The sequence below is a fragment of the Ylistrum balloti genome, unplaced genomic scaffold (assembly GCF_031769215.1).
Source record: "Ylistrum balloti isolate Yb309-2 unplaced genomic scaffold, AGI_CSIRO_Ybal_v1 Utg369946, whole genome shotgun sequence".
NCBI classification, from domain to species: Eukaryota; Metazoa; Mollusca; class Bivalvia; order Pectinida; family Pectinidae; genus Ylistrum; species Ylistrum balloti.
The window spans coordinates 1023556-1050890 of NW_026782051.1; the positions used below are offsets into that span (position 1 = coordinate 1023556).

Genomic DNA, 27335 nt, shown 5'->3' on the forward strand with positions numbered 1-27335 from the left:
CAAAAGAAACCAGGCTACAGTGCCTTGCCCAAGGATACAACAATGTCAGAACAATCCAGGCAATTTCTCAGCTTCCTGAGAAACATCAACCAACACAGAGAGGAAGTGTTGATCCACACACCTTGGACCTTCAACCTGAGGTTACCTAGCAAATGCTCAGAATGACTGAGGTATTGCTGGACCTACTTAACAGTTACTTTGGATTCCTGAAATTGTCTCCCTCTGTATTACAATTTATTTCACTTACTTCTAAATGAGTTGTTTTGAAAGTCTGTTTAAATACTTTTTAAAAAATGTTCTTATTCATAATATGCATTTTTTTTCTAAATATTTTGAGCAAAGAGTTGTGTCCCTTTTTCAAGTATTTATTAATGACACATGATTTTAAGCAAAATAACAAGCAACATGGTGTACTTATAAAAAGACATCACTTGCTGTCAATCTGTCACATCATGAATATTAGCTATAAGACCTGACCATGTGACATTCCTTAATACTAAATATTCATTAATAAAAGAGGATTTATGTTTCCATAAAGTGTACTGAAGAACACAGGTACCATGATATATACACTAATATATGAATCAGAAGGCAGGACAAATTCCATCTGCCATAAGACATTCTTATCTACAAACCTGATCCCCATCAATGACTCATCGACGAATTGGAGAAACAGGTTTAAAGTCTACTTCAGGTCTAAAATACTTTTATAAAATCAGTCAACATCCATCAATGAAACTACATTTGTCATTTTGAATAATACACTTCAAGTTATAGTATAAAGCTAACATACCGGCAGCAAAATGCTCTTCAGGTTGTATGTGCACACGACACTATATAAATATCCCTCAGATGAGTTTGGGAGGTTTATATATACAATATGTATCACATATTTTAGAAGTATTGCAATTTACTGACAAAAGAAACAAATTTCTTTGAGTGTGTAAACTTTTCTTCTACATGATCATTCCTGGCAATCACAACCATCCACAATCCTAGCTGAGTTGGGATTCGTGAAAGTGAAATGTTTCAACACAGCAGCTATAAAAAACAGCATTTCATGATGATGTGTAGGTAAATTATGATGATACATGGGAAAATTAAGATAAATGGTTCAATTGTAACGATACATTGGTAAATTAAAACGATTTCCTGACAAAGAATGGGGCCCCATTTAGCTTCTGTCACACCTCAAAAGGCACTTAAATAATTTTATATTGACACTCTAGCATTCATCCCAGTCCTCTCTACACACATTGACATGTTAGGTTAGCAACCATTAAACTCTCTCACCCTAATCAGGGTGAAATGTATGCTCTATGAACATGCAACTCTCCAGAAATATGCCAAGACAATCTGTTAACTGTTCTATAAATGTCATGTGTGTCACATAAAAGTTTACGATTGATTTTCTTTGTACACTGTACACCAACCACTGTCCAGAGACATGTGACACCAGTCATTGGGTATTGTAATGTATGCAACAAACTTCATCATCAAGCACCATCAAAATAGATGGTTTTACTGTATTTGGTTTTAAGGAAATACCACTTTCACACTGATCTGTAAGTTAAAATTTAATTGAAGTAGGAAAGAAAGATAAAATGCTATAAACATACTACATTAGACTTAATAAGCAGTAAACATGCAAAGTTCCCAGGAAAACAAAACTAAAAAGTATGGAAAAATGTATGACCATCTGTGTAATTATTGCAAGCATATACCCTTGAAGGTTTATGACTAACTAGTGAACAATGTGAGTGAAATATTGATAATTCTCCTAACATCAGGGGTTAGACAGATATGTTTATTACCAGTTACAGGCATATTGCTGGATATGTATATATCTTTTACAAAAGAAAATTCTATTGATTTCACTTGAAGGCATTTTACAACATTTGGACCATAGAGATATTGTGAGTTCTAATAAATTTCAGTTTCAATTACAAATATATATGATATTTTCTTAAACCGATACTAAATATATTTAGAAATGCAGCAAATACTGCACTCAATAATGCAAGATATGAGGTTGGAGTGTAAGAAAAGGTGTGGCCTTCCATAACAAAATCATTCCATGACTAAAGCAATCATAACTCCTCTTTTTTTGCACAATATACCAATTTACAATTAAATATTAATGGCCTATAGCTGAGTGTGACCATCTGTCACTCCTTACCTTTCATTAATAAATTGGGAATGAGCAAGTCTATTGTCATACTCAACAGTTTAATACAGCACTAGTAAAATGCTAAATTTGCATAATATAAGATTCAACATTTAGCATATCAATTTCTCCGGTGTTGGTCAAAAAGATCATGGAATCTGTTTAATGTATTAATCAAGAGAAAAGTAAAAGAAGGAATTTCTTAGATTTATCAAAAACTATCACCAACTCCCAACTGTTACTAGATCACAATTACCAGCTATAAGATCAATAAATAATGTTAGGATGTCCATCCAGTTTTAATTTAAGAGATATTATGAACCACAAACCAATATTGATCTTCAAAATATTCTTAATTATGAATTAATATTAGTTATTCTAAAACTTCCTGCAATAAAAGTGATCACCTATGTGATTAAATTTCAAATACAGAGAACAACCGTGTAATCACTTTCTGATGGTTCATGCATGAAAGAAAAAAGAAAAAGAACCAAGGGAGATAATCTGAGCTTAAGGACTGGCATGAGACATCGTAATCAATACATTCCCTACACAAGACTTTTATAAGATTAAATGGTTCGAAGTCTTAAACATACTGTACCAATAATTGCCAATCTTCTTTTAGCTTTTAATTTCCTCTGGATCGTAAAATGATTTCTCGGAAGATGGCCATGACTTTTGAGCGTAAACGGTTTACTTCTACACCTAAAGGCATAGCACTGGAAATTGCTATAAAGCTGTTTTTGATTGATGGTGGGGCCTGTAGCTCCATCAGAACAAAATCAATGAAAGGATGCAATCTGCCCTTCCTACACTGGAAAATGTTAGAGAAGTTGAGTTATCAATCGGGGTAATACGGCTTTAGTTTTGGCTGGATTGTTGGGGACAAGTGGGGACAAGTTCAGATAAGGCTACAATGTTACAACAGTAGAAGGGTGTGGTTGTCATTAAGAATGATACAACTACAGATATGACTAAAGTGCTACAACAGTACAAGGGGATGGTCGTCATTAAGAATGGTACAATTTCAAATATGGTGTTACAATAGGAGGGGTTGGTTTTCACTCAGGATGGTACAACTTCAGGTGTGACTAGGAGGAGGGGATCATTGTTACTAAAGATGGTACAATTTTATGTATGACTAAGGTGTTACAAAGTCAGAAGGCATGGTTGTCACTGAGAAACTTAAGATACAACTATGGTGTAACAATAGAAGGAGGGGGTCGTTGTCTCTTTGGATGGTACAACTTCAGATATAACTAAGATTTTACATTAGTCAGAGGTTGTAATTGTCAATCAGAATAGTACAACTTCAGATATGTCTATGATGTTACAATAAGAGGATGGGGTGGTTGTCACTTTGGATGGTACAACTTCAGATACAACTATGGTGATACTACAGATGATCAACACAGCAATGCGTAGAAAACGTTTTGACCTAAAGCTGACTATGTTGACACTGTGCCGATGACACATAATCAACACAGCATCAGACACATCTGGCCTAAGGCTGACTGTGTTGGCACCACACCAATAACACATATTCAACACAGCATCAGACACATCTGGCCTAAGGCTGACTGTGTTGACATCTCAACGATAACACATATTCAACACAGCATCAGACACATCAGGCCTAAGGCTGACTGTGTTGACACATGCCAATGACACATAATCAACACAGCATCAGACACATCTGGCCTAAGGCTGACTGTGTTGACACATGCCAATGACACATAATCAACACAGCATCAGACACATCTGGCCTAAGGCTGACTGTGTTGGCACCACACCAATAACACATATTCAACACAGCATCAGACACATCTGGCCTAAGGCTGACTGTGTTGACACCTCACCAATGACACATAATCGGCACAGCATCAGACACATTTGGCTTAAGGCTGACTGTGTTGACACCATGCTGATAACACATCTTCAACACAGCATCATACACATCTGGCCTAAGGCTGATTGTGTTGACACATGCCAATGACACATATTCAACACAGCATCAGACACATCTGGCCTAAGGCTGACTGTGTTGGCACCACACCAATAACACATATTCAACACAGCATCAGACACATCAGGCCTAAGGCTGACTGTGTTGACACATGCCAATGACACATAATCAACACAGCATCAGACACATTTGGCCTAAGGCTGTGTGTTGACACCTCACCCATGACACATAATCAGCACAGCATCACACATTTGGCCTAAGGCTGTGTGTTGACACCTCACCCATGACACATAATCAGCACAGCATCAGACACATTTGGCCTAAGGCTGTGTGTTGACACCTCACCAATGACACATAATCAGCACAGCATCAGACACATTAGGCCTAAGGCTGACTGTGTTGACACATGCCAATGACACATAATCAACACAGCATCAGACACATCTGGCCTAAGGCTGACTGTGTTGGCACCACACCAATAACACATATTCAACACAGCATCAGACACATCTGGCCTAAGGCTGACTGTGTTGACACCTCACCAATGACACATAATCAGCACAGCATCAGACACATTTGGCTTAAGGCTGAATGTGTTGACATCTCACCGATAACACATATTCAACACAGCATCATACACATCTGGCCTAAGGCTGACTGTGTTGACACATGCCAATGACACATATTCAACACAGCATCAGACACATCTGGCCTAAGGCTGACTGTGTTGGCACCACACCAATAACACATATTCAACACAGCATCAGACACATCAGGCCTAAGGCTGACTGTGTTGACACATGCCAATGACACATAATCAACACAGCATCAGACACATTTGGCCTAAGGCTGTGTGTTGACACCTCACCCATGACACATAATCAGCACAGCATCACACATTTGGCCTAAGGCTGTGTGTTGACACCTCACCCATGACACATAATCAGCACAGCATCAGACACATTTGGCCTAAGGCTGTGTGTTGACACCTCACCAATGACACATAATCAGCACAGCATCAGACACATTAGGCCTAAGGCTGACTGTGTTGACACATGCCAATGACACATAATCAACACAGCATCAGAAACATCAGGCCTAAGGCTGTGTGTTGACACCTCACCAATAACACATATTCAACACAGCATCAGACACATCAGGCCTAAGGCTGACTGTGTTGACACATGCCAATGACACATAATCAACACAGCATCAGAAACATTTGGCCTAAGGCTGTGTGTTGACACCTCACCCATGACACATAATCAGCACAGCATCAGACACATTTGGCCTAAGGCTGTGTGTTGACACCTCACCCATGACACATAATCAGCACAGCATCAGACACATTTGGCTTAAGGCTGACTGTGTTGACACCATGCTGATAACACATAATCAACACAGCATCAGACACATCTGGCCTAAGGCTGACTGTGTTGACACATGCCAATGACACATATTCAACACAGCATCAGACACATTTGGCCTAAGGCTGTGTGTTGACACCTCACCCATGACACATAATCAGCACAGCATCACACATTTGGCCTAAGGCTGTGTGTTGACACCTCACCCATGACACATAATCAGCACAGCATCAGACACATTTGGCCTAAGGCTGTGTGTTGACACCTCACCAATGACACATAATCAGCACAGCATCAGACACATTAGGCCTAAGGCTGACTGTGTTGACACATGCCAATGACACATAGTCAACACAGCATCAGAAACATCAGGCCTAAGGCTGTGTGTTGACACCTCACCAATAACACATATTCAACACAGCATCAGACACATCAGGCCTAAGGCTGACTGTGTTGACACATGCCAATGACACATAATCAACACAGCATCAGAAACATTTGGCCTAAGGCTGTGTGTTGACAACTCACCCATGACACATAATCAGCACAGCATCAGACACATTTAGCCTAAGGCTGTGTGTTGACACCTCACCCATGACACATAATCAGCAAAGCATCAGACACATTTGGCCTAAGTCTGTGTGTTGACACCTCACCAATGACACATAATCAGCACAGCATCAGACACATTGGGCCTAAGGCTGACTGTGTTGACACATGCCAATGACACATAATCAACACAGCATCAGACACATCAGGCCTAAGGCTGTGTGTTGACACCTCACCAATGACACATAATCAGCACAGCATCAGACACATTTGGCTTAAGGCTGACTGTGTTGACACCATGCTGATAACACATATTCAACACAGCATCAGACACATCTGGCCTAAGGCTGACTGTGTTGACACATGCCAATGACACATATTCAACACAGCATCAGACACATTTGGCCTAAGGCTGTGTGTTGACACCTCACCAATGACGCATAATCAACAAATCATCAGACATGTCTGGCCTAATGCTGACTGTGTTGACACCATGCTGATGACACATAATCAACACAGCATTAGACACATCTGGCCTATTATGTTGACTGTGTACCTATGTCTACCATGAGCCAACTACCTGGCCAAGACTGATGAACAGCTAACAACAATATTGATTTTACACAATTACATGTTCTTCATGAATATATGCCCATTATCCTGGCCTGTGGTTATTACAACCTTTACCAACTCCATCACATCCATCCCCTGACTGCATCACAATCTAGCCAGATGATTTTGTCATTATCTTGGTCAACAACCTTATGACTGACCCGTATTTCTCATATCTTGTAGAATCTGCGTGTTACCTCTCATTAGGCTTACTCATTGAAATGCTAACAAACATAATTCAGGGAAAGGAAAATATTTAATACAGTAATGAAACTAGAAAATGTGTTTAAGACATGAGCATCCCCATTCTCAGGAAAATTGACACTGAGAAATTTCTGTAAATAGTAGTTGACCTTGACTTTGGACTCTTGAAACAAAACTCATTGAAGATATTGTCACCATAACATTATAGACTTACCAAAATCCAGTCAGAAATGACAGTGAAAGAATCATGTCACTGAATTGGCTGGAGATTTTCTGTAGATAATCTTAACCTTATGATCTTGGAATCCTCAAACACAAACCCGTTCAGTGTTTTCATGACATTTGCATTTGTTTGCACAATATCACTATGAAATGAAGTCACTACAGTACCTGGGTACATGTAAGTTTGGTGGTTTGATAAGGCTGTTAAATTACATAGATCAAATATAGAATCTGCTCTCTTTATGTCCTTAATTCCCAGTCAATTCAGATTAATCAGGGATTACATTAACAATTCCCGATGAACATACTGAAATATTGATAAGTTATTTTGAAATTTCAATCAATTTTACTTTTTTGGCTCAATATGTGCACTTACCATCAGAACGCTCTCCTACACAAATAATTCTAACCAAAGGTGAAATATTTCCAATAGCCTACCAACAAATTATGCTCAAAAATGTAATTTTCTTATATCAAATAGTTGATAGTAAAATGCGAGACCCTGCAGCCATAAAATTTACAATTTTGATAAAGAAGTGTATAAGACCCTTCCATCCATGAGAGTATTTGATTCTACCTTATGTAGGTATTGAGAAGATTTTTTAAATTTCAGTTAATTGGACACGTTTTCGGCCACACTATCAGCACATGGAGGTTAGTCAGGGTCAATATGTGCATATCATCATACTGTCATCTTATACTGATCATTCTAATCATGTCTTATCTATTTCCAAAAGAAAATAAGCAAATTATACTTAAAATGTGATTTTTTATATAAACAATACAAAACTTTACCCTCTCCCAAGGGGAAAATCGAGACCCCAGGGTCATGACATTTGCAGTTTTGGAAGAGTACCTTAAGACTCTTCTATCTATGAAAAGTGTTTGATCCTATCAAATTTGGGTATTGAAAACAAAATTTTTGAAATTGCAACAATTTCACCTCTTTTTGCCAGTCAAGTCCTTTGGGGATGTGGACCATATAATTAGTAATTTTAGTTCCCCTTTGGCAATGGAAGATTTCTTCAATATTTCATTAAAATTGGTTTCTGGTTTTCAAGAAGAAATTGAAAATACAAAAAGCTTATTGTTGCATGGCAGACAGCAGAAACATATGACGATGCTGGACAAGGGGGGATCTTAAATAGGTCACCATGAGATTTTTTCTCAGGTGACCCAAAAATAAATAAACAGTTTACAGCTGTGCATGTCGTTTTAGAAATTTGTCAGTTTTATAGAATGCAAGTACTGTACAATACAAGGCAACAATTTAGCTGAAGATATTCATGAACATGTTATCTAAACCGCCTCCTGATTCAAAACATTTCTCAGTTATTCTGTGTAACTGCCAAAATACATGTTTATTATTTACTATTGTTTTTGTTAAGTTTCTTATTATTATTCTTCTTTTTCTTCTTCCGTATTTTAATTTATTCTTGCTAAAAAAAGTGTGAAATATATTCCTAAACTTTTAAATGTCACTAACTTTTCTCCTGAAATCAAAATTCTGAAACATGATCTGATGCAAGATACTGTCATAGTTTGAGGGTGGGGCATGAAAGGGTGCTAATTACCGAGGAGAAGGACATCTTTAACAGACTGAAAAAAGTTTTTTCATGAAAACATATTGAATATTTCATGCTCTGGTAATCCTTACTAAATATCAGAATCAGACTGTATTTTGAATGAAATACTTTGTTGCTATGGAACCTGTATACAAGACAGTTTTAGATCTGGCTAATATATAGCCTGTAGTACATTTACAACAAATTATTTCCATTCAACTATTTGCATACATGTCATAAAACCACACCAAATGTGTGCATGCTAAACTTATGAAACCATATTCGACTGAATTAGTAAACATTTTCATTATATTTGACAAATTTATGTATGAAAGATGTGTATGCTACAATAATACTATGAGTCATTTTCTCCAAACAAAAAAAATAAAACATTTTTGGGACCTGTTGTAATGTAAAGAATGGTGAACTTACCATACTTAGGCCTTCTACACTATGCCTGTGCATTCTGGAGACACAGCAACTTTAAGTTATTATAGGGAATGTTGTAGTAGACAAGATGTTATGAGTCTTAACTTCGTTTAGAAGACAACTCTAACCAGAATTTTGTGAGTCACTGACATATCCCTTAGTCAGACTAAGTGCCCAACTGTATGAAGCATTTTCTTGCCTCTCTATAGGAAGCATACCTTAGAAACACTTTTAATTTTAATCATTCACCTATAGTCAGATAATGGCTAAATAAGACAATAATATATAATGTGGTTGAAATGAGATTCTTCCAATTATTATCTGCAGTCGTATAACAGTGGCAGAGATACAATAGTTAATATCAAATGTGACTTGTAATAACAATTAAGATAACAGTATCCATAAGTCCACAAGTTTGTAACCTTTGTTACATTGAAATTGACCTTAACCAGAATACTTTAGCATATCTAATACTTTTCCACCATCTGGACACAATCTCATTCCTATACACACCCAAAGTTTTTGTACTGGTGTCAACTGTTGTGTAACAATTTACCCACTAACAGACAGGTCTTCTGACTTCATTTCTGTTTACCAGACTAACAGTAACACATTCTGTACTTGATATGTTGAGAGTGAAGGACTAAGATAAAAAGGGTAGTATTAATAACATTAGTCCTTTAAATATGGGTTGTACAACAGTTGAACACAAAAAAAAACTACTAACTAACATGTTCCTATGGACCATAATAAGTGGGTGGCCCTATACAGGGCTCCTTTCACTATAATGATCCCTTCACCCACCTTACTGGACCTCTTCCATTTCACTCAAATTTGACAAATACTTTATTTCATTAACTCACTTCTGTAGACATATTGGCAAATACATAATTCCATGAACGTTGATCTAGAAATGATTTAGAATCCATGAATGAAGAGCTATTAGTACAGACTAGTATGTAGACAAAAGAATGACTGTGAGCACTCCACATTCTTTTATGTTTGAAGAGCAAAGTGAGTTGTTTTCAGGGTAAGTTGACAGGAATTCAATAGGCCAGACGTATTGTGCAGTGTTTAACATTATGATTCACAATATGTTTATACTAATAATACAGGAATCGACCAAGCGGTAGTATCCTTGACAGTGTTCCTACAGTGTAATCCAATAAAACAGATAATTTGCATGTTATAAACTATGTTATTGTAAACATTTTTACATCTTTTCAACACAATAACAGCATTGGGGATAATACCTGTTGTGGCAATATGCTTGACTTCTGAACTATAGCTCTACAGCCAGCAATACAGGCGTGTCATTTAAAAGTACTAAAGTTCTAAAGATGTTTGAATTTAAAGTAATGCATGTCTAACAGATTTGTTTGTGATAATATAAGATATGAATCCAGCTAAAGTGTAAAAGTATGTTAAGGACAGAATAACAAGGATGTCATCTAGAGATTTGTATAGATAAGTGCACAAACTTTGAATTTGCAATTAACTCTCCTCTCGTATTACCTCCAAAAAGAATACCACATGAAATATGAATGATTTCCAGTATACCAGTTCTCTCCAACTTTACTGGATTCCTCCCTTTTACTGATATGTTTTTTTGGCTGTTTATCCTAACCCTCCTGAATAATGATAATACATTTTATATTACAGACTTCAGTTAAACAACTAAAACCATATACATTCAGTGTGGCAAAAATGAAACTAACTATTTTCAGAACTTTTCCATAGAATGCTTGACAGTAACAATTCCTCAACCAAAAGCAAGGCCATATAATATGTACAAACCCATCTCCAATTAATCCCATCTTTTATTGTCACCCCAACAGGTGCATTCCCACCAATCCACCTTACATTGTTATCCCAACAGGTACACTCCCATCAATCCCATCTTTCATTGTCACCCCAACAAGTACATTCCCACCAATCCACTTTACATTGTTATCCCAACAGGTACATTCCCACCAATCCACCTTACATTGTTATCCCAACAGGTACATTCCCACCAATCCACCTTACATTGTTATCCCAACAGGTACACTCCCACCAATCCACCTTACATTGTTATCCCAACAGGTACATTCCCACCAATCCACCTTACATTGTTATCCCAACAGGTACATTCCCACCAATCCACCTTACATTGTTATCCCAACAGGTACACTCCCACCAATCCACCTTACATTGTTATCCCAACAGGTAAACCTCTCAGTCCTTTTTTTCAAGCTTTCTTTGCATTATAAAATCTGGATAAAACTTAATGGTTCATCTTTGACAAAGTTGCTTATATCACATTGCTACTATGTCTAATTCACTGATCTGAACAGGTCTGTTTAGATGTTAGATACCTGGAAACACCATAAAAAACAACTGTTAATAGACGTCCTCTGTGACTTTTTTCTTTGGAGATGCAACTTTAGTGTCTTTTATAAGGAACACACAAAATTCCCCTAAGTGTTTTTTGCAAATTAACTGAGATACCAATCCAATAAGTCATAGCTAAAATAAGTTTGGCTGGAGTTGCATTTGCACTTTCAAAAAAACAAAACTTTCAAGTCAACACCTCTGTATCACTTATTTCAGAGCCTCAGGTGAGGATTCCAGTTGTGTGGTGTAATCCCTACAGGGATAGGGGACTTGTACATGTGATTCTTCTAGGTAGGATGGGTACATTGTCCACTATCTGATCTCATCTTTTTTAGCTTTGATTAAATTCAAAGCAAAACATTTAACCAGAATTGTTAAAAGTAAAAAGTCGATGCAGCCACATACTTTCTATAATTTAAAACAAGCAAACAAAGGGTATAAGTAAATGTACACTGACCATGCTAAGGCCCTCAACACTGTTTCGCTGCATGCGTGAGATGTTTGTTTTGGGGATGACATGGGAAGGGATCCCAAGTGGCTTGGAGGCTCGAGAGAAGCTCTGTAACACTGCTGGGGCTGTGGAGGACAGTGCCAAGTGATTCGCTGGGACGGGCTGTTTGTATAACTCATTCTGTTGCTTACTTCCCTCCTTGGACCGCTGTAATCTCTGTCGAATCAACTATTAGACAAAGAAAATAAAAACTCTTGTAACCATGTTTAGTGTATGTGACAGGAGGGAGTTGTGTATAATGGGAAGGAATTATTGTAGAATTTAGAATGCTTTGAAATTATAACAGCATCCAGTAAGCTATACACAGATCATACATTGCTATTCAGTGGTAGAAATCCAGGTCTTATTCTACACAGAATACCTTTTTTCACTTAGCCTAAAACGATATTGTGCTTCATCGAAATGCAGCTTTGTAATACCAAGTTTGTGAAATTCAATTTGTCGGAAAGTTTAGAGCTTTAAGAGTTAAATTGAATGTGGCCATGCATTTACCGCTCCAATCCATATACTGGCCCAACCAATACACAATATAAATGGATAAGCATAAAATTGAATTGGTGGTAAATGTGAAAGGCCTCAATTTCATGCAATATGACGCAGATCCTTTTGCTTTCCCTTACTCCATCAAAATAGGTAGTGAAATGAAATTCAATTTGTAGCAGACTAAAGTGTCATGATTTCAATTTTTATACAAAACACTTCCTTTGTGTAGTTAGCTTGAGAACTTAATTAGATTGGTAGGTCTCCCTGGAAATCTTTTCCTTTTCCGAATTAGTGCAATTAAAGTATTTTACAAATTTGCAATATTAACATTTGTTAAATGCTAAGCAATGTCTAAATTGAAAACACAGGATTCCAATGTTTTGATGACACAACTGTATAAAGTTACAAAGACAAAAGTATTTTAGAAAAGTTTTGAAACAGAAATTTGGAGAAATGCAATCTTCTCTGTGTTTTATCAAATAAGCAAGTCTATGGTGTCATAAAATATGTGTTACATGTGCTCCTTTGAATATACATCCAAATCTTGTTTGCGGAATGAAACATAAATTATATCAATTGAAAGTTCCTCAAACAAGAATATAACTACCAAAACATTTTGTAATATTATGAAATATTTAAATCACAATATCTATGTTAAGTCTCATTTGGGATGGATATTTTTTGGTGTCCATAGTCAGGTCTTTTCACAGGCAAAAAAGAAACGTTACTTATCTGTTTTGTTCAATGTTATTACATTAATTTACATTAATAACATTTTGAAAACCTTAGCACCTGGATGTAACATTTCGTGTCCTAAATGTTATGTCCAAAGATATACATTAACTTGTGCATTATTTTCGACTTGTGGTTGTGTATATCCTTGCAGAAGTGGTTTGTGTCCAGATAAAAGCAATATATTGAAAAAACTCTGAACATGTTTCAATCAAATTAAATCTTTTAAGCGCTTGTGTAATTTGTGTCATAACATTACATCCTGTACATTGGAACTACAGCCATTTTATCTGTCATTACAAGTACGTTAGTATATTTGTTTTACGATATCCTGTTAGAGGCGCATACCAAGGATTGGTTTCCGGCTGTTTAACATGCATCTGCACCACCACAATGTGAATGAGGACTAAATAATGGAGGAGCGGTGATGCAAGTCCAATGTTATGTCCTTGACATTAAATGAATATATAGGCCAACAACTGAAATTGCTTTTTGAAATGGTAGAATATACAAAAAAGACCATTTTACATTTAACAAATGTTGGATAAGAAGCATGTGGTATATTATACGGCTAGTTGTTCCTAAGATGCATAAAAAATATGCATCTTCATCTATTAGTACCCAAAAAAACTTTTTGATTGCAAAATCGGTGTCCTGTTATGTCCCCACAAATTGTTTTTGTGAATAAAACTTATTTGATGGCCTAAAACTGAAGTAGCATATATTCATGGCAATACATTATTTAAAAGAAAGTAATTTTTCATGAATTTGACAATAAAATGTACTTAGGAAGAGAATATATTCCCAAACGAACAGCTTTTGGTGTCTTGTTACATTTAAGAACTCTACATAAACAGCTGTATTTTCTCCATCATTCATAGCACAACTATATTCTCCTTTATTGGTCAGGATGCAACATCGTTTTATGATGTGAAATCTACCACATCATAGTGTTTCACCTTGTTTTAACTTTTCAAAAATGATTGTTCCGGACATAATAAATATTTTATGACACCAAAAGCTTACTCAAATATGAATGCAAAATTGATGAACAATGGTGTGAATTACTGGGTTTGTGTTACAAAGCCATTATAACTGGGAGTGTATAGGTGTATGTCTTTGAAATTCATCAACCTGGAACACTTCAGCTTCATTCCACTAATGTCAGACAGAAAATTGACAATGAGTCCCTACTTAATGTCTACATATTATAAATTGATCAAATATAAAAAGGGAAGGAAAATTTGAAAGAATCTAAACTAAAAATTTGATAGTAACAGAACACAATGCGACTGGATGCCTTCTGTTTTTATATTGCTTTTAAACCTATGCTGATGTAGCAGATCTTTGAAAACTTCATTAGCTCTGTGTTATGAGGTTAGATAATGACTGGACACAGATTAAAATTCAATTGCTTACTTACAAGCCATAATATTAAATCAACGATAATGGGACATCGTGTAATGTTCACCGCTGCCATTGCTTAGTTAAGTCTAATTTACGGAATTGTGAAAACAACCAGAGGAAATCTTGAACACTTGTATGATGACTTTACTCATTCCCAAAGTGTAATTTTTCAGTTTTATGCATAAAAGCATGAGAAACACTGTGATTTATCTGTCAATCATGCATTCTCAGATTGATTCAGGATAGTCATCATCAGAACATCAGCAAACACATTTGTAATTTCTGTTACCAAAGATGTGTGATGTTAGTGCTATAGTTTCTGGACAGAACCCATTATGATTTTTATTTGCTTTCTTTTAAATATGTATCAGTCTTACAATAAAATGTACATACTATATTACACAAGGAACTACTTCTTGTTGATTTCTGTTTTAAATTATGTTATTTTTCATGAATGAAAATGTTTTGTTTAAAGATGAAAGATACATCTTTTCATTTAAACTTGTGTTTTGGTATTTGTTGTGTTTGTTCAGGTGGAAATATCAGGTCATCAACAATATACAGCCATGAACATGAAAATGTCTATGTAAACCGCCACACATAATTCAAAGTCTAGATGTATCAAAGTTTTTTGGTAGTCCCTTGAACTTTGAAACATCAAAGTTTGACTGCATCTCAAAACATAACTTATAAGTCTCACCGCGAGCTGGTCCCCATGTCCAAAAGACGCTGATCTCCGATGACTCTTCCTCTTTTTCTTGTTACTTTTCTGCCCTCTGTGTTGTACCTCCAACTCATCAGGGATCTCTGTCTGTAATTCATAACATTTACTGACTTCAGCATTGTCACAAGATCAGTTACAATATTGTTGCAAAAGTTGGACACTTAATTACAACCTCACCTGAATTTCTAGACTGAAACATGATTGTACAAGGTACTAGTAAATGCTTTTGGTTGAAACTACAGACTTTAAGCTAAAACTGATCTTACATAATACCTATTTGTTTCCATCAGAGTCATTGATATTCAGAATACTTTATTGTTGGAATATTTTTTACCTGAGAAATGTTAAAATAGGAAAAACAGTTATACAATTACAGCCGTACTAATGCAACGGCTACATAATAAAAATATCTTTTCATCATAAAGATATTAAAACATAGTCACTAATGTAAAATTTTGTATAAAATGGAGATATTCACAATCCATCCATGAAGTATTTCAGATGTAGGGACATGTAAACATGGAGTTTGATCACCTTTGTAATGTCAGCAACTGTGAAAGCTAAAAATGTACCAGACACATATTGTATTGTACCCTTAATCACACAAGCAAACAATCAACCTCCACCTAACCTGTGAGGCCCAGTATATTTACCCAGGATTGAATCATGGCAGTAAGAAAGGTCAACAATGAAACTCCCATTTGAAATTTAATTTGTGGAAGCTATCTAACAATGACACACTGTAAGCATGAAAACTTTGCACAAATCTCTGAAATCCAATCTTTCATATCTTTATACTGGAAAACTTGTCAACGAATAATGTTAGATTCTTAGCCAGGAAGTCTTACATTCTGACGTGAAAACTAAGCAAGCAAGACATATTTTATAGTTCTGAATGACAAGAAAAAAAATACTGAGGAGAGCTTAACATAAGTAACGTATGTGTAAACTAGACAGACCTATACTTTACATACTCCACCATAATCATTCAGTACCTTTATCACATGGATGCCTTGTTGTTCTGTGAATACACTGATGTATTATTTTTGTGTATTATACATCATCTGGTTTAGATTATAATAAATGACATTACACTCATAGACTGCTTTGTGATGTAACAATGGAGACCTTAGATATAGAACCAAATTACTTTAACTACTGTACAACACGGAAATGTCTTGGTTTATACAACATTTGCTGAAAAATCGATCATAAAGGAAAAAGGATCTTTGACTTATAAAACTCATAATTTTTTCATAATAGTTTGCCAAAAGCTAACTAAAATGAAAATTTCTTAAAATTGTTTCATTCAACACATATCAAGTGAAAACTTATTACGATCCTATGCATATTCATGACTTAGTTAACATCTGTAAGCAAATTTTGCGTATAAAATAAAAAGACCAATGCAGATTTGATAATTTGCAAATAAAATAAAAAGCCCTCTGTAGATTTTGATAAGTCTGAATGCTATGATGCGACCATCATATAAGTTCTTTCCAATACATAATCAAGTTTCGAGGGAATCTTTAATTTGAAATCACTAAAACAGTTAGGATGATCTTGTCAAACCAGCTATAACTATCGACTTGTTTTTATTAAAGAAAGCCTTATGTAGCCTACAAATATTTTAGACTGAAATAAAACAGGTATTTTTGTAACCACTTTGGTATATGTTAAGCAAATTACGAAGTATTTAAGTATTTTAAAGCTTTCCTTCATTGTTTCAATGTAGACTCTCATGTCAACTACATTATTTAATGAAAAACAATATGAATAAACACATTTAACAGTTAGACAATCTCATTGAAAATACTTTTTTAGTTGTTAATCATGATTTACTTGATAAGAAACCATCAATAAATTATATAAGGTCTGTGGGCTTCAACCCCAAAAATAAAAATCTTGTATGTACATGGTCAGGACCGTCTCAGGATAATTCCAGCATAATTAAACTAAATCAATCCAGTAGAACTTAAAGTTGTGTTCCAAAGTCTTTAGCTGTTGTTACAAAAACTGATGATTGTGTAATTGGCAAAATGGCTGCCAAAGCTATCATTTTAAACATTTGATAAAGATGAGAAATAACAACATTATTGGCATCCTGGCCTTACCAGCCGCGCCAATTTTCAGTTATTTTCATGGCAACAGTGGGATTGGAGAAAATTAAAATGTGTTTTCCAAGATGACCTCCATGGTAGCTATTTTGGATTTTTTGTCAACCCAAAAGACATGGTCAGGACTATATGAGGATCAATCCACACGTGCTTGAGCTAAATCAAACAGGCTGGACTAGAAGAGAAGTTTAAAATAAATGTTCAAGAAACCAATGGTGGCACAATCATGTTGCAAAATGGCCACTGTAATTGTACATAGTATGTATGCAGTGTGATAGTGAGCATAACTCTAGAGTATAAAGGATTTCCTAATCTTTGGACAAGTATCATATCTTCAAGATAAATGTAGAAACAAATTTGAATTGAACAAAGTAGACTAAGGTAGGATTGACCAAATATAACTCATATCTTAGTATAACAGCCTCTGACCCCCCCCTTCCCCCTCACTTTTCTACCCACAATTCAACCATGGCTGCCAGTGCCAGACTCTCAAACACCAACTGCTCATCAGTATTTGATACAATTACTTAAAAAAATAAACAAATTCACTCAACATCGATGACAGCTTTTTCATGTATGCAATTTGCCATTTCATTTTATAACAAGCTATAGGGTCTGCAAACAGTAAATTTATCATGTAAAACCTCAATGTCAATTTGATTTTAATTATATAGGTCCTTTCATGGCCTTGGAATGTAGACACCTTCACTGATATATTTATGACCTCAGAGATTCAGGCTGTGGAAATTCCATTATGACAAAGTCCATTCTACTTGAGTAAGTGCTAGCTATGTAGAGATCAATACTTAGTAATGGATAGAGAAATCAATAAAGGTGTGGTGACTTTTTTGTGATTTGTATATATTTCTTCTGATCAATATCAACAGCAGATAAGGGAAAAGGATTAAATTATTATAGCATTGAATGTAACAATAATATGTATATGATCACATGGAAATTTTAATTCTTTTGCTACTAATGACAACTTCTAATTCTAATAAAAATGACTCATCGTTTATAAATATTGATTTCAAACATTTTAGGGACTTTACCTGTGCTGCTTATCAGTTGTTACTTATTTCAGAAATATATTTTGTCAGTTAGCAAACTGCTAGCCCATGACTTTTTAATTTCCTGTCTTCAAATTTACTTAACGATGATAACAGTCGGCAAACATTCCTGAATATGTCACCAGACTTAATCATTAGATATATATTTACAGCCTTGTAAATAACATATTTGTCTAAGTATCCCATAACCTGCCATTAATTATCAAATTTAATCAGTATCTTAGTTATGTAAAAGAACTGTTTTAACCACTGCCCTAGTGATGTAAAAGTACTGTTTTTAACTAGTGTCCTAGTCATGTAAAAGAACTGTTTTAACCACTGCCCTAGTCATGTAAAAGCACTATATTTAACCACTACCCTAGTCATGTATAGTACTGTATTTAACCACTGCCCTAGTCATGTAAAAGTACTTTTTTTAACCACTGCCCTAGTCATGTAAAGTACTATATTTAACCACTGCCCTAGTCATGTAAAAGTACTGTATTTAACCACTGCCCTAGTTATGTAAAGTACTATATTTAACCACTGCCCTAGTCATGTAAAAGTACTGTTTTTAACCACTGCCCTAGTCATGTAAAAGCACTATATTTAACCACTACCCTAGTCATGTATAGTACTGTATTTAACCACTGCCCTAGTCATGTAAAAGCACTATATTTAACCACTACCCTAGTCATGTATAGTACTGTATTTAACCACTGCCCTAGTCATGTATAGTACTGTATTTAACCACTGCCCTAGTCATGTAAAAGTACTGTTTTAAACCACTATCCTAGTCATGTATAAGTACTGTATTTAACCACTATCCTAGTCATGTAAAAGTACTGTTTTAAACCACTATCCTAGTCATGTATAGTACTGTATTTAACCACTGCCCTTGTCATGTATAAGTACTGTATTTAACCACTGCCCTAGTCATGTATAGTACTGTATTTAACCAGTGCCCTAGTCATGTAAAAGTACTATTTTAAACCAGTGCCCTAGTCATGTATAAGTACTGTATTTAACCACTGCCCTAGTCATGTATAATTTTGTATTTAACCACTGCCCTAGTCATGTATAATACTGTATTTAACCACTGCCCTTGTCATGTAAAAGTACTGTATTTAACCACTGCCCTAGTTATGTAAAAGTACTACATTTAACCACTGCCCTAGTTATGTAAAAGTACTACATTTAACCACTATCCTCATCATGTGAAAGTACCATATTTGACCATTGTCCTAGTCATGTAAAAGTACTGTTTTTAACCACTGCCCTAGTCATGTAAAACCATTGTCCTAGTCATGTATAGTACTGTATTTAACCACTGCCCTAGTCATGTAAAAGTACTTTTTTAACCAATGCCCTAGTTATGTAAAGTACTATATTTAACCAATGCCCTAGTCATGTAAAGTACTATATTTAACCACTACCCTAGTCATGTAAAAGTACTGTTTTAAACCACTATCCTAGTCATGTATAAGTACTGTATTTAACCACTGCCCTAGCCATGTATAGTACTGTATTTAACCACTGCCCTTGTCATGTATAAGTACTGTATTTAACCACTGCCCTAGTCATGTATAGTACTGTATTTAACCAGTGCCCTAGTCATGTAAAAGTACTATTTTAAACCAGTGCCCTAGTCATGTATAAGTACTGTATTTAACCACTGCCCTAGTCATGTATAATTTTGTATTTAACCACTGCCCTAGTCATGTATAATACTGTATTTAACCACTGCACTTGTCATGTAAAAGTACTGTATTTAACCACTGCCCTAGTTATGTAAAAGTACTACATTTAACCACTATCCTTATCATGTAAAAGTACTACATTTAACCACTATCCTCGTCATGTGAAAGTACCATATTTAACCATTGTCCTAGTTATGTAAATATACTATATCAACCATCCTAGTCATGTGAAAATACTGTAGATAACCATCATCGTAATGTTGTTGATGTACTAAATTTGACCATTGTCTTAGTGATGTTAATGTACTGTATGAATGAAGGCATATTTACCATGATGTCTCAAGATGTCACGAAAGATACAAGAGCATTTTGTTGCGACGCTTCAAGACATCAAGATAATTTAAAGAGTTCAATTTGATTAGCACACATTTATAGCCTTGTTGTTGTCAAACTAGTGTACATTGCGTGCTCTACAGTATTTTATTTTTGGCCTCAAGATGAAATTACAATATAAAATATGTTACATCCACAATATCACCCATATTTAACCAGTCGCTCAGCACCTTGTTACAGAAACTGAGTGATATATATACATCCCTTATGATAGAGTACTTCAGTCCCCTCGTCTTCCAAGAAAAATCTTTTTTTGCATAAAAACTGATTCAGGAATGAGGCAATTTACGTCCCCATCCACTGACATTGCAAATAGTAGGAAATTCTAAATACACATTGGTCAAATCACATAAAAGGTAAAAGTCATTGGTGGAGAATTTCGGTGACTTACCTGTGTGCCTTTATCCACCATGAAGTGGCTGGTTGAGAGGAGATCTCCTGAGGGCCATTGTCCCTTGAGGTAGGCAGGACCACATATTGCCTCTAGGGAGCCTGTCCGCCGCAGTGAAGGACTGGCTTTTACTGGCTTTGGTCGCTCAACTGAAAACAATCAAGTAGTTGATTTAATTAAATTACAGATACAAAATTTTGTCTCACATAAAAATATGACAAAAAAGGTAAGAGTACAAGTCATTGCAGTTAGATGACATATATTTCAAGCGTCAGTGCTTCAAGTGGCAAGCATTTTTTGTACAAAAATTTCTGCTGAAACAACACAAAAAACTTGTTCAATGCATAAAAGAAGAATTCTGATTAAAAAGACAAACATGTGCCGAAAATAGAATGCATTAAAATGTTGTGATGTATATATGTCTACTGAGATGAATGTACTATTGAATGCACCAGTCGCTGTCTTTAGCTTCATTGTACACATCTACTTTCGATGTTTCAAGCTATTACCTCCCTTTTCAGGAGCAGTTGCAAAGTAAGTGGCCCTTAATACACTTACAATAGTATTAGGTGATTTTGTAACGTTAAAATTTACTGACAATGTCTCTGTCAATGTTTAAGTTCTGGTGGAGCTGAATGAATGTCAATAAACTTCTGGAAGAATGACATCAAATGATGTAAAACTGTAGAGATACATGTAAAGAAGCATATATTGCCATCAATGTCTATAATGTGTAGAATTTAAAAATCATTTTTAAAACGAATCAGAATCCATTGGTTTAAGATCAATTAGGGTTATTCTTTCTAACTGTTTTTTCTGAAAAACTCCCAGTAACTGAAACATGGGGATTTTTATCCCAACACCTAGAAGCTTATATCGAGAGCCCTGATATGTAATTAAGTTACAAGTGGTTCATCAAATGAAATCATGGATACAATGTATAAATAGTACAGGTAGCTCCAATGGCCGTAAGTATTTTGTCTCAAAGTAAAGTTTTGGACGTATATGACAATAACCAGTTTACATTCTCAAAGACGCCCAGACACAAGGCATGAATTTGAAATAATTTCTATGAACTTCGAACTTTTTCTCCAATAATTTTAAAAATACATATACATATACATGTAATACAAACAGCTCAATTAATCTTATATGTGATTAAATTTCTTTGTGACAAGCTGTATGTATTAAGAACTGGCACGATGCCACTGCCTTAACTTTATAAAAAGGTGCCCATTACATACATGCAAAGTTCAGAAAGATCTATTACCCAAACATTAAAATGTTCTGTATTTAAACATCTATCATCACAATAAGGTCTATATATCTCCTAGTAATTGTACCGTGACACCAGTATAACTTGTTTTATAAATTTAAATCCTCCATTTATCCACTTCTTTAAATCGGTCAAGAGTCATGTCAATTTACACATGATTGATCTTTTGACAGTACTATCTTTAATGTACACATTACAAAGAAAATAAGATCCATGTCTGTGTGGGCAGTTCCTATAATCTTCCTTGGATGGATTCCTAAGGAATACACTAGTCTGGTGCTCTGAACAATGCAACAATTTGCTCTCTTCGGAGGACTGTCGAAACATGTCAACATTAAAGCCTGGTGACAATCTTCCTTGGATGTTGTCTGGTCATCTTCAATTATTGTTTAATGTACACATAATGAAATGTAATGACACTATATACGTCTGTATAATGTACATTCTAAGTCTAGGAGAGTTATTATGAAAATTGGGTGTATACCCTCTGATCATGACTCAATGACAAAATTATTATCAACGGGCTACCTATTGCAGATTCCCAGTGTACATTGTGCATGTGTACATTCCAGAGAAAATATTCTTTTTGACTGCACATTCCATGGAAAAGAGTTTGGGAATTACTGTTTGTATTCATTGTTTTCAGGTATCAGTACAGTTCGTAACTGTACCTTATCTTTTTTTTTGTGGTGAAATGAATGTAACATGTTATGTAGCATGTCTTTTTCAAACAGCGAGACATGTTCTTATTAAATCTCCTTAATGGATTCAAATTTAGAGAAACTGTAATTATACTAAAATAGAAATGAAGGAAACTCATAAAAAGTACCAAGGGGGGAAATTTTGACCAACTAATCATTAAACAAAAAATGTTACAACCCAAAAATGTGGAGAAGAAAATTATGCTTTGATTAATAACATTATAACACTTTGACACATTCAGTAAATAAGAAAACAATTAGGAGTGGTAGGTCATAATTTCAAAGTTTAATATACATGTACTGTATGTGTAAATATAAATATACCTTAGTGGTAATGATACATGTTTTAGCTCCTTCTGCACAGTTAGAAATGTGCTAAAATATGGTTACGACAATTGCAATTTCTTTATGTTGCTTAACCTGGCCTCTCCAGTGGGCTCTGTGGTGCTGAATATAGGTCCCATTCCCAATATATTTCATAATACAGTAGAACCCACATGATGTCACGTCTGTTAATGTCACATTCCAGTTAATATCACATTTTCTTGAAACTACCATTTTTTCTCTATATATCCTATGTAATCCAACATCTGATAATGTCATTTATTTTCATGTGGGCAACGCTTAATATCACTTGATTATGCCAACTATCACAAAAAAAACACAGGTAAATCACAGGTAAGAGAAGACAGAAACTATGGCTTCACTCTTGAAGGATCATACATCACACCTGGATACGTTATGTAAACATCATCACTGCCCTACTGGCCAACTTCTCACACCTTACAACTCCTGAACAATAAAAGTGACCCACTTACCTATAATGTCCAGCTAGGTTAAATGAGGTCTAGTACAGATATTTTTTCAATTGGCTAGAGCACGCCACATATTAAATGGGTTCTAAACCCTTGTCACTAGGAACTTGTCACGATACAACCAATGTTGGAGTGGGTGCAATGCCACTAAGTTTTTCAACATGCCCGACATGCTGCCAAAACTTTTGGAAAATAAGTCGTAAGTATGCATACCAGGATCAATTTCAAAACAAAATAGATCATTTTGCAAAAGACGTTTAAGAAAATAATCAACAACGAACAGTAATTTACGATAAATTGTGTTTGTTTTGTTTCTTTTAACAATGACTTACAGGACACCAACTTGATTGCATCAAGTATGTTTACAATAAAAATTCAAACTATTACATGTATGTAGAGTATGCGTCAAGACTTAATATAAGAGTGACCAAATGATTTCATGAACAACTTAAACGATCCCTTGTTCAATGTTTACATCACATGTTACATCAGTATTTATACTAATATGTTACAAAGCCTGCAAGTAGTACACTGAACTAATGAAACTGATAATTTGAGTATAAAAATGATTCTGTCATGTCATATCTGTATCATATGTACATTTTGAACACTGTCATTTGCAACTTGTTGTATAGATATAACACAGGCAGCGTCAATGAATGCAAAATGTCTTCTTCGTCACAACTCCAAAAGGGCAATATCTTAGAACATAAGCTAGACTATCACACTCACTCAAGCCATGGATTTTAGAAAAGACACAATTCTATAAAATTTGGTATTTCATCTAATGAGCACCTATTCTGGACATTGTTCTGTCTCTCCAAACTAACATGAATTCTTTGTGACCAATTGTTACACATATGACATGTTGTTGTAGAGTTTGTCTTGTTTCATAATTAAAAGCTATAAGCGTGACTAAGTAAATTTAAATGTACACTTAATGTATCATAGCATCAGGTATAACCCTGCTTGCTATACAAGTCCAGTACAAGTCAAACCTACAATCACCATAGTTCATGATCAAGACTGCAAATAATGGTGTTAGTTGGTTTGCTGGCACATTAATTAATTACTTGACATGGCCCTTAATTTACCTCAGCAATAGATGTTTGCTCCCCTGATTGGTTGGTTACAGGCCTACAGTTTCTGTCCTCGTGATTCTTCCTATCCCTATGTGTTGCCTTATAACTGAAATTGTCCTGTGTACCGACAATGTGTTTGATTCTTTGGATTGACGTTAATCAGTTAAATTAATGTGTCAAAACTTAACATTTGCTGGACCTCATTAGTTTTCACAAGGTATCTCTTTCATAACCCTAATTCATACAGGCAAACAAGTGATGAAGAGAGGTTGGAATACAGAGAAACTGTTTAAAAATTGTTACATATGAACTTTACGTTTGTTGTTTTTTTACAAAAAGTTGCAACTACATACACTCTCACGCTATGAAGAAAGTGAGAAGGTCAATTCCATAAAAGGAAACTGTAAATGTTAGATCTGCCACAAAATGTCAGTTTGAGAAAAAAAGAACATTTGCTGAAATGACATCAAATCATCATATACATATAATACCAAAGAGCAAGGTTTTTGGCACAATTGTAGCATGCAAACTCTTCATTTTGGAGCTTCAATGCTATCACATGTAGATTTAGTTTATCATATCTAGAAATCAAAGGGATTTGAGAATATCACTCCATATAAACACATCCTGATTATGAGAGACTATTACTGTTTGATTTCAAAAATGTTTTTTTTTACACACACAGAATGGTTTCTATTTCAGGATTGTTATTTCAAGCATGGTGCATTATCAATAACAATTACCATTATTATAAGGTGGTTTAAAAGGATACCATCTTTGATTGCTTATTTAAAAAAAAAAAAAAAAATTCTTTTGAAATATTAATCGACAGGGATCTGCAACTGCTCAATTGGTTAGAGTGTTGACTGACGTAACCTCTTGTAAAGGTCTGAGGTACTTTGTGAAACAGACTTGGTTGTGATCACTCTTGACAGATCTGTGCTGACCTGGTGGTGACCTTACAAAAGACACTTTACCCCGATATGCTGTTAACAGCTTGTGATAGGCATTCTGTATGTTGTTCACTGTGGTAATCACCAGCTTCTAAAGGAGACATTGCCCAAATAATTGAGAGGGGCCATAAACGCAGCAAATAAATTGATTGGCATAGGAATCAATTTGTTGCTCTGACAATATCAGTTATAAATATACATGCAAGTCTCAATTTAAGTATTCATAGAATTTTGATGGGCCACATAGAATTTCTGGAATTACATAAATTTTACATTGTTGGACCCATCGCATTTCGCAATAAAGTTTAGAAGGACCAATGATTTGATATATTGATATTATCCTGATATCAGTATGATCCGAGATACAAGACTGAAGCTGAAATAAAGCCATTTGCAAACATTGTCTAAACATAAGAAATAAAGCTTTTAAGCAAGGGTGTTAGTACAAAAATCTGATATTATTTCACTTATTTTTTCTTTACAACAACAAAAAAATAGTATTGATGTTTCTATTTTGATCAGCTCTGTTGTGATACATTGAATAATGAAAGTGTTAAAAATGTAGGCTTCCTTTGAAGATTTTTTTGAAACATAGAAAGTATCAAATGTAATTTAAAAAAGAGTAAGGAAATTCAAACTTCCATTAAATTTCTTCTTTTTTCTGGTCATTAAACTTTTAGGTCCTAGATGTATGTTCGGCAATTATAATTCACCAGAAGTATATCTAAGACAAACCAATGGCATCAAAAACAAGAATAGTTTTCAATAATGTTAGTGTTTTGAAATTCCAATTTGAACAACCATGCAAAGAGACATTCCTATGGTAAAACTATAACTTTCAGTTTGAGGAGACTCATAATTCACTTACAGGGTAAAGATTGAACACACCTTTATTTTCCCATATTAATATTCTGTTTCATGTGAAAAAAATAAGTTCTGGACGTTTGCCAAGAGACTTTTATATTTACCCAGGAGTAAGCAATTGACACTTAACGGGAGTTTGGTAATATGCCAAATATAGGACTAGAAGAGTGCGGCCATCTTACACAGTTCGGCGAAATATTTATGAAAGTCGTCTGCATTGACAGGTGGATATTTCTTTATTACTACAAAATGACAAAAACAATATGACAATCAATCATTCTAATTTGCAGATAATAATGTATCTAAGGTAGGGTCTTTCAGCATATTTAACGAATGACAGTCAACAGATATGTTTTCTGTGCGAATTTCATGTCCTATGAAGCCATTTTACCACTGTGACAAAGACACGGGCTTTGGGCAAGTTGCCAAAAAATGTATCGTACTAGTTTACCGGTGAAGTACTAACCTTTAAAACTAGGTGAATTCGGCGATTTTCTTTCTGGTGAAGATCTGTTATCTGGAGATCTTCGTGTTAGTATTAGACCTGCTGTTGGCGACGAGACTGGGCTTTTTCTCGTTGGACTGCTTTTCAACGAGAACGGAATCACTGCCTTGATAGGTCTTTGAGTCTGAATAGGGGACGCATTTCGGCGAACCCTCTGGTGTGGTTGCCCAGACAT

At 35.1% G+C, this 27335-nt stretch overlaps 1 protein-coding gene across 1 annotated transcript in view; it reads right to left on the minus strand.

The window, feature by feature from the left end:
* The window catches only part of LOC132547340 (protein FAM117B-like), a 34108-nt gene extending 6773 nt beyond the window's left edge, over positions 1-27335 (minus strand). Inside the window, exons 1-4 of the mRNA XM_060211106.1 lie at positions 27122-27335; positions 20965-21113; positions 15291-15401; positions 11915-12136 (exon numbers count right to left, since the gene is read on the minus strand). Of these exons, the coding sequence (XP_060067089.1) occupies positions 11915-12136; positions 15291-15401; positions 20965-21113; positions 27122-27335 (696 nt within the window). The remainder of the gene's footprint in view (positions 1-11914; positions 12137-15290; positions 15402-20964; positions 21114-27121) is intronic.